We start from the raw sequence: 9,189 nt of genomic DNA, 5'->3' as shown, positions 1-9,189 counted from the left end.
CTATAACTCAATGTGAGGAACATTCTTCATCATCTAGAGTTGATATTGAAGAACTTATTAGAGCATTAACAGTATTTTTACACTCATCTAGTGTGTTGAGTTTTGAAAAATAAACCTGTTACCACAACAATTGCCAATGGTAGTCCTTTACATTTCTCAACAATTGCCCTCCCAATTGTCTCAAATTCGACACCATGAGATTTGCATAACTTTTTACAAAATAAATCCCAACTTTCACTTGGATCTAAGAACTGCATTTGATGGGAGAAGTAATTGTTAGAGTCAATACAAATAGCCACCTCTGCAACGCGAGTAGTCAACAATACTCGACTCCCATTTATATCATCTGGAAAGCAAGATGTAACATCATTCCACGACTCTATGCTCCATACATCATCTATCACTACAAGTACCTTTGACACTTTAAACTTTGGTAGCGTTGTAATGCTAGGTTCTCATCACTGCTGTTTTTTAGATTGTCTTTAGAACCAAGAAGATCTATGAGACTCTTATTGTGATTGTGATACAACAACCCATATTTGCTTGTCAAAAGTGAGAGACAATTGATATGATGGATCTTCATAAACTCGTCTAGTTAACTAACGTTGTTTTGCCGATTCCTTCCATACCTCGAATTGAAACAACTTCTTGTTGTTTAGATGAATGTTGTATTAGCATCATCGTTATAGTCTCGAACTCATTGATTTTCCCAACCATTATGTCCTCACTGTGTGAAGCATGATTGGGGGAATCGTGCATCTTGACAAATTCATCATCAGATTTTGAAATAACATCATCATCAAGTGTAGTCTCCATTCCTGGCACAGCTATGACATGCTTGTACTCCATCATGACTTTCTCCAGCTCTTCTTTAATGGCATCAATGTCTTCTATTGCTTGTTGCAATACATGACTAAGTCTATGAGAATGCTGGGTTTTCTTATTTTTTGAGTATACTCAAGATTTTCACCATCGAACACTGTGACTAATCTCATCACTGAATTGTAGGCACCTCTTTTGGGTGGGACAACAGACATGTTGAGTTTTCTTAGCTTCAGTGTCCCCTTGTCTCATGGAGTTCAATTTCATCTTCTGGTCAGAAAGCTACATCTCTGAGCAAAAACTAATAATATTAAAATTCAAACTAATGTGAATGTTATAATGTGATGTGAAAAAGTTGGATCCACAAAATGAGAAAATAACGAGAGAAACATTGTGAATCTCCTTATGTGTTATACAAATCTCACTTGATGCTAAAAAGAAGACAAAAAATAAAACAATGTGTTGAACTTTGTTGCACGCACTACTGACAATTCCAAAACATTGGTAAGAGGATTACATTTAATCCAACCAGTGTTTGTTTATAGTTAACAGCTCATGTTTTCAAGGACTGATATTCTACTAATTAATAGCGTTCTTTTATATTCTACTAATTAATAGTGTTCTCACCGTTATTTGGAGTGAAATAAAAAAAATACCTATAAAGAATTATGAGTGTTTATATATATATATATATATATATATATATATATATATATATATATATAATCATTTTAAATCTTAATTATTATAACTTTTAAGTGAGCAAATATCATGATCCCAATTGTGATTTCAGCCCTTTTGTTAACACTTTTAAAAAACTCAGTTAGGGTTCATAAAATACTATATAGTAAAATTTGGGATGTCAATCTTAATCCAAAATCGATGGGCTAATTTAATAAAGCCAAAAAAGTTTGGGGTTGAGCCAAAAAAAATTGTAGCTCGATAAAAATGAGCCTAATAAGTCTGGTGGTCCGAATGGACTAACCCAATAACCCAAGTCACTTAAGGTTATTATTTGTTTCACAAGTGATGAGGAACAAAATATACCAAGAGTTTATATGTAAGTTCATCTTTAGTACTTGTTATTAAGTTTTTAAATAAAATTTAATTAAATTTATTACAAAATAAATTTTTTTATGAAAATAAATAATGAAATATAAAAAACTTTATATAATTATTATATTATAGTGAAAATATATATTAATTATTGACAAAAACTTGTGTGAGACCGTCTCAATCTGTTAGACGGGTCGGATATTTGATTAATGAAGTCAACAATTTGATCCATTAATCAAATACCCAATCCATCTCACGAAAGACGTTCTCATATAAGTGATACCTTTAATTATTTTTTATTGAAATTTGGAGATGAAGGTTTAGATTAATTGCATGATGTATAAATTTATATTTATTAGTGTAAATACGTTATTAGTTTATTAATTAAAATTGAAATTTTAAAATATTATTTAAAATGTCAAAAATTTTAATTGAGTTTACACTCTGTATAATAAACCAGACAAGATTTTAAGGTTAGAACCAAAAATTTTGAACCTCACCAAAAAAATCAATAAATTTAACAGCGTGATATGACAAGCTTGAAACCAATTGATCTTCCCAACTCCTAAGTAAACTTTTCTATAGACGTTATATAACTTGTTTATTATCAGCTTAATATTACATAAATTCTAAATAAAATTAACTTATGATATATTTTGATCGATTGATTGTCAAATCAAAATTATTTAATTTGACGACTAATCAATCAAAATATATTATGTTACACTAAATTTTACACCGAAATTAGTAATAAAGATGAGTAGTGAGATTTGGCAATATAATATATATATAATATAATTCTACTGGTCAACATACATATCTCTGCGTTCATACTTACGAGCCCAAACATGTTTTCCATTAACACGGAATTTAGCGATCGGCCCTCTACTCAAGACTTGATCAATGGTGGAAACCGAGCGAACCACCAATCGGGCATAAAGCGATTGCTCCGACGCGGTGGCCGGCGGCACCATCTTCACCGTCTCCACGCAGTCTCCGTAGTAAAGGTTGAACAGCTCCTTAACTTCCTCCTCCGACACCGGATACCCTCTGGAAAACGTCAGGAACATAGTCCGGTCGTCCACCGGGGCCTCGGCGGCCGTGGACCAGCCCCAGAATCCGCCGTTGGGGATAGCGAAATCCGGGCTTCTTGGGATAACGCTAATGGCGCCGAATGTGGGGTGGGGGAATCCCGGGATAGGGATAGCGGAGTCTGGAGTTACCACCTGGGATAGGGATACGGTTATCCCCGACGACATGACCTGCTGCAAGATATCGGCGAACACGACGGCGCAAACCTTGTTAAGAAACGCCTTGATTCCACTAATGGCGGCGAACTTGTTAGGGTAAAAGCGGTGGGAAGACATGGGTCTCCCGGTGACCAGAGACGTCAACGGCATGTCGTCCTCGCCGGCGGCGGCGGCGGCACCGGAGGAGGATCTGGGCTCGAGGCATTTCAAGCACAACACAGCTTCATTGGCCAACGCATCCACAACGGAATCGGAAAAGTCGTCCAGTTTATCGACGATATAGATGGTTTGGAAGTGGAGGTCTTCAAGCCAAAGCCATAACGCCATGACTAGCAGAGATTCCGCGGGGGTGCGGGCCAGGTTGATGAGAAGACGAGAGAAAACCCTTCTGTCAATTGTGTGGAACAAGTGAAGGTCTTCAATGGTGATTATTGTTGTTGCCATTATATTGTACTGTTACGTTATTGATGAAATGATGATGAGGGCATTTTTATAGATGCTCAGATCATAGGGCAGTTTCATTATTTTGGTAATTGGATATATTTTCATATGTAAATTGCATGAATCTTGGAATAAATAGTGCTGTGTTTGATAAATTATAGCATGATAAACTTGAATTGTACAACTATACAATTAATAATAATGCTATAAATCTTAAACGCCAGAGTACAACTTCATTCAACCACATTTTTTATTTTATTGGAAGAATTTAAAAAATGAATGAAAATCCTAACTTACTGAAATGATCCCTTGACTATAGCGAAATTACTAATTTGGCCCCGAGTTAACGGACGTCTAACGGTTTGGACCATTTCGGGTATTTAAAAAAAAAAAAAAACATAATCAAGAACTAAATTGAGAAATAATTTTGAAAGTCTAAAACCAGATTGGTGAAATCCTCATAGTCGAGGGACCAAATCGGTAATTAGCTCAAAAAATTTATTAGAAATTAACTTTAATTTCATTTTCGTGTTTTTTAAAAAACTATGATTGGTTGAAAAAAAAAAAAAAAAAAAAAAAAAAAAAAAGTTACCCCATAACACCAATAGCAATCAACTATATTAGGGAGTATTTTTCATTAGAGTGTGAGAGTAAAAATGGAATAATAAAGAGTGAGAGTAAAGTGTGGTATTACTATGTAATCAAATAGTAAATTGCATGAATCTCGAAGGAATAATGTAATCAAGAAAAGGTTAGGAATTAGATTTACATAATATAGTAAGCGTAGAGGATTAAGTGGGAACACTATGCAAAAACATTAATAGCCTGTTTGGTTATTAAAATTAAAATAATTTAACTAAATGATCAAATTTAGAAAAAAAAATTAATAGTCAATGGACCACTTTATTAAATTAAAAGTCAAAGATGAAAACTGATAAAGATTAATAGTCAATGAACGATCGAAGGATAAAAATTGATAAATGACAATAGTCATCAAGGATTATTTCTGAAATTAACTCTAATGTTAATTATTGCATATTTTTGGAATTAACTCTAATGTTAATTATTGCAGTTTAATTTGTTGAAAAAACATGTGAAATTTTCTATCAAAGGCGCCATCCAGTTGGCCAATACCATTGCGAATATAATATATTGCGATCCCGAGGTGTCGCAGATTCTCATGCAACGTTACGTTGAGGACTGAACACCGGCTTCACCGTCGTCCATCAGCCACAAACGTGCTCACAGCATAACGTTCTATTTTTAAGACAAAGTATGTTGTGTAAGGTGGACACAATTTCAAAATTGTTCATAATTATAAATATATAATTCAAAAATTACGAACATATAATTTTATAATTATGAATATAGAGTTGTGAACATTATTATTAACATATAGTTTTGTAATTATGAATATAGAGATTCAATCATTGTGAATATAAAGTTTAAAAATTATGAATATATAGCTTTATAATTATAAACATATTGTTCAATAATTATGAACATAGAGTTCTGTAATTGTAAATATAGAGTTCAATAATTATGAATATGAAATTCAAAAATTATGAATATATAGCTTTATAATTATGAACATATAGTTCAGTAATTATAAACATCGAACTGTGTCCACCTTGCAAGGTGGATACGGTTCCACAACATCACGATTGTATTTTTAAGGTCTTGCCCGTGTGTGTAACTGTGTAAGCTCATGTACATATAATATCGAAGTCTTGATGAATATTGTTGGTGTGACTTTATGATTTCATTGTGTATACATTGTTATGAATTTATGATTTTTTTTTTTTTTTTTTGGGATTTTGGACTAGTTATTGTGTTTGCATTGAACTTGTTATGGACTAATTATGGCATTTTATAAACTTGTAAATATTAATGTACCAGTAAGTATGTTTGGATGGTTGTAGTTTCATATGTAATTATGGTGACTGGTTTGTAATTTGTAAACTTTATTATGTAATTGTGTTAATGTATTGTAATGAATTGATGTAGTTGTATGGTTAAATTTTTTTAAATCATATTATTTTTTAGGCGTTTAAACAAGCCTCAAGCCAGGTCCGTCGGATGAGAACTGATGGAATTGTATTAATAGAGCTGATTACAATAAGTTCAGGTAAAGGGAATATATACAGTAAAGAGTCTCATAGGGACTAGGAGTAGGAGACCTAAATTGACTCAAATACATAGAGTCTTAATACTCGCCCTCATGGTACACTAGTGACTTGTAGCTTGTCCCTGAGTGAAGAAAATCTAGGACCAGGCAAAGCTTTGGTGAATATATCAGCAAGTTGATCTTTTGTAGAAATAAAGTTCACTTGAATGTCGCCTGAAGCTACTCTGTCACGAACAAAGTGATAATCAATTTCTACATGCTTGGTACGTGCATGAAAAATTGGATTAGCACTCATATAGGTAGCATCCAGGTTGTCACACATAGCTTTGGAGTTGATATTCCCGGAACTTGTATCTCACGCAGCAATGATATCACACATAAAACCTCAGCACAAACATCAGCTAGAGCTTTGTATTCAGCTTCAGTGGAAGATCTAGCAACAGTTCGTTGTTTCTTACAAACCCAAGATATGAGACTAGTACCCAAGAAAACTGCATACCCACTTGTGGACTTACGATCTTCTAGACAACCAGCCCAATAGAATCAGAAAAAGCATGAATCTCCTTTGAACTAAACCGCCGAATGCGCAATCCGAGGCCGAGAGTGCCCTTCACATACCTGAGTACACATTTGAGTTGTTCCCAGTGTGATACAGTGGGGCATGCATGTGTTGACAGAGCTGATTAACTGCAAAGGATAAATCAAGACGCGTGACTGTGAGATACTGCAAAGCCCCAGCTAGACTCATGTACTGTGTAGGATCATCATACAAATCTGCACTGAGTGGGACCTGTTTTGAAGTAGAGATAGGAGTAGAAAGAGGTTTGCACTCGGCCATTCCAGCACGTTTAAGAATATCATTCATATACCGTTGCTGAGATAAAATAATTTCATCATTGCATTTAACAGTTTCAATCCCTAGAAAGAAATTTGGCTCACCAAGATCTCTGATTTTGAAGGTAGTTGAAAGTTTTGATATTAGGTGAGAAACCAAAACCTGATCACTTCCCATTACAAGAATGTCGTCTACGTAAACCAATAGATAGACTAAGGCAAAATCCTTAGAATAAAAGAACAAAGAAACATCTGGTTTGGATGTTTGAAAGCCAACTGATAATAAAAATGCATGTAAACGATTAAACCAGGCTCTAGGAGCTTGTTTTAATCCATATAAAGACATCTTTATCAAGCAGACATGAGATGGAAAATTAGTATCAACATAACCAGGAGGTTGCTTCATATACACAGTTTCAGCAAGATTTTCATTCAAGAAAGCATTATGAATATCCAATTTCCTTATAGTCCACCCCGAAGATAAAGCTAAAGACAAAAGAAGTCTTACAGTTGTAGGTTTTACCACCGGACTGAATGTGTCAAAGAAATCCTGGCCAGGCACTTGATTCAACCTTTTTGCCACTAATCTTGCTTTGTGTCTCTCAATAGTACCATCAGCTTTTCTTTTAGTCCGAAAAACCCATTTACAACCAATAACATTCATACCTATGGTGGGAGGAACTAGACCCCAAGTCTGATTTTGCAAGCGAACATTAAATTCTTGGTCCATAGCATCACGCCACTCAGGATATTTTACAGCTTGAGGATAGCATGTGGGTTCCAAAGGACAAACCTGAGTTGACAGAGACAAAAGTTGTGTTTCGGACCTGCTGCGACTCACCATAGAGTGAGTCCGTTCGACCAGCCTGGTGGACCTGCCGCGATGACGTCCTCGTCGTCGCTGCAGTGGAGCCACGACATCAGCCGAGACCGTAGCAGCATCATCCGAGGCGAGTGACTGGATGTCGGCATGCGGCGGCTGATCCGGAGGAACATGGTGAGACACGGAATCCAAGGGTATGGTGGCGGGTTGGTGAGCGAAAACAGATTCCACCCACGGTGCTTCATGATATTGAGACAAATCCTGTAAAGAATTTTTAGTAGCAAAATGAAAAATGTCTTCATCAAATCTGACATGCCTGCATGTGTAAATCTTGTTAGTCTGAAGGTCCATGCACCTATACCCCCTAAAAGATCAGGATAACCTAAGAAAACACAAGGGGAGGATCTGTATGACATTTTATGAGGATTATATGGATGAAGATGAGGATAACATAGACAATCAAAGACACGATAGAAAGAATAGGAAGGAGGAGATTTATGTAACAGGTGATGAGGACTGGAATTATTTAATACAGAAGATGGCATTCTGTTAATTAAATAAGTAGCTGTCTCAAAAGCAAAGTACCAGAATTTTAGAGGAACAAAAGCATGAGCCAAAAGAGCTAGACCAATTTCAATAATGTGACGATGTTTACGTTCAACACGGCCATTCTGTTCATGTGTATATGCACGGGATTGCCTATGTTGAATGTGACAACCCGAAAATATTTTTCCTAAATTCTATTTTATAAAGTTCCAAAATATTTATTTTCACTCTTCCAAAAAAAAAATAAAAAAAATCCAGAAACGGTGTATGAATTAAATATTTTAAATCGAGTATTTAAATCAATTCAGCACCAAGAAATAGCGTATTTTGAAAATCCTAAGGGCCGTTTACTAACTGGAAATTTCTGGAAATTTTCGGAAACTGGAAAATAGAAAACAGAAAACATGTTTACTAACACAGTTTTTTATTTTGAAAACTGAAAATAATTCCTGGAAATTTCTGAAAAATTGGAACACACTTAAAAACTGTTTTCAAAATGGAAAACGTGAATCATATATTATCTATTTAGTTCTATGTCACTATAACCACATTACTATGATTACATTCATTATCATCTTATTTTACTTATCACTATCTTCTATCTTTTTTACTTATTTAAACATAATTTATTTGCTTACACTTTAATGTTAGACATTATTTACATTATCAAAATTAAGAATTGAACTCTATATAATGTTTTAGATTTTGATTGAAATCAATAGATTATTAGTTCGAATATTTTTAATTATGTTACATCATAATACAAGTTCGGTCCATCGGATATTGAAATCTCACATATATTAGAATTTAAAGTAAAAGTTATATATTCATATACATGTCATTCAAATGAATATATCCAAAAAATATTTTAAATATTTGATTTACATCCTCCCAAATGCTCTGTCGGGCCGGGGTGTAGGGGGCCCTTAGGGTTGGGGTTCAACCGTTTGGAAGAATATTTTAAATATTAACTCAAAAAACATTAATATTATCTAAACTAAATTTTAGGTGAAAACTGAAAAATTAGAAAACAAAAAAACAGATAACAATTTTCTATGAGTAAACAAGTTTTCTAAACACAAAACAGAGAATGGAAAATAGATAATGAAAACTGAAAAATTAGAAAACATAAAACATAGAACAGATTTCTGTTAGTAAACGGACCCCTAAGTTTCGGGCATATTTATGTACCAAGTTTTGACCCAAAAAGTCAATCTGAGTGAAATCTGAGAGGAACCTGTGAAACCTGAATCCAATGTTTTAATTAGAAATTATCTTTTAGAAAATCT

General features: G+C 34.2%; 2 protein-coding genes across 2 annotated transcripts; both read right to left on the bottom strand.

Moving 5' to 3' along the window:
• Window positions 1-849, bottom strand: LOC109169473. The gene is made up of 3 exons (XM_019318354.1): window positions 630-849; window positions 123-346; window positions 1-33 (listed from the first exon to the last, which is right to left on the bottom strand). Exons 1-3 carry the CDS (start codon window positions 847-849, stop codon window positions 1-3), a joined length of 477 nt encoding a protein of 158 aa, XP_019173899.1.
• Window positions 850-2,678: 1,829 nt separating this feature from the next.
• Window positions 2,679-3,572, bottom strand: LOC109169472. Its single transcript, XM_019318353.1, has one exon. It carries the CDS (start codon window positions 3,570-3,572, stop codon window positions 2,679-2,681), a length of 894 nt encoding a protein of 297 aa, XP_019173898.1.
• Between the last annotated feature and the right edge of the window lie 5,617 nt (window positions 3,573-9,189).

The sequence above is a fragment of the Ipomoea nil genome, unplaced genomic scaffold, assembly GCF_001879475.1.
Source record: "Ipomoea nil cultivar Tokyo-kokei standard unplaced genomic scaffold, Asagao_1.1 scaffold3314, whole genome shotgun sequence".
Lineage (NCBI taxonomy): Eukaryota > Viridiplantae > Streptophyta > Magnoliopsida > Solanales > Convolvulaceae > Ipomoea > Ipomoea nil.
Note: the sequence above shows the minus strand (reverse complement) of the source record. Positions and strands in the feature narration are given on the sequence as shown.

Excerpts from the sequence above, each read along its gene's own strand:
- LOC109169473 (XM_019318354.1), bottom strand. The coding sequence starts at position 849 with ATGGAGTACAAGCATGTCATAGCTGTGCCAGGAATGGAGACTACACTT. Across the intron at positions 347-629 it reads AGAAGTTGTTTCAATTCGAG|ATGATATAAATGGGAGTCGA; the intron begins GTATGGAAGGAA and ends CTTGCTTTCCAG. Across the intron at positions 34-122 it reads TACCATTGGCAATTGTTGTG|ATGATGAAGAATGTTCCTCA; the intron begins GTAACAGGTTTA and ends TATCAACTCTAG.
- LOC109169472 (XM_019318353.1), bottom strand. The coding sequence starts at position 3,572 with ATGGCAACAACAATAATCACCATTGAAGACCTTCACTTGTTCCACACA.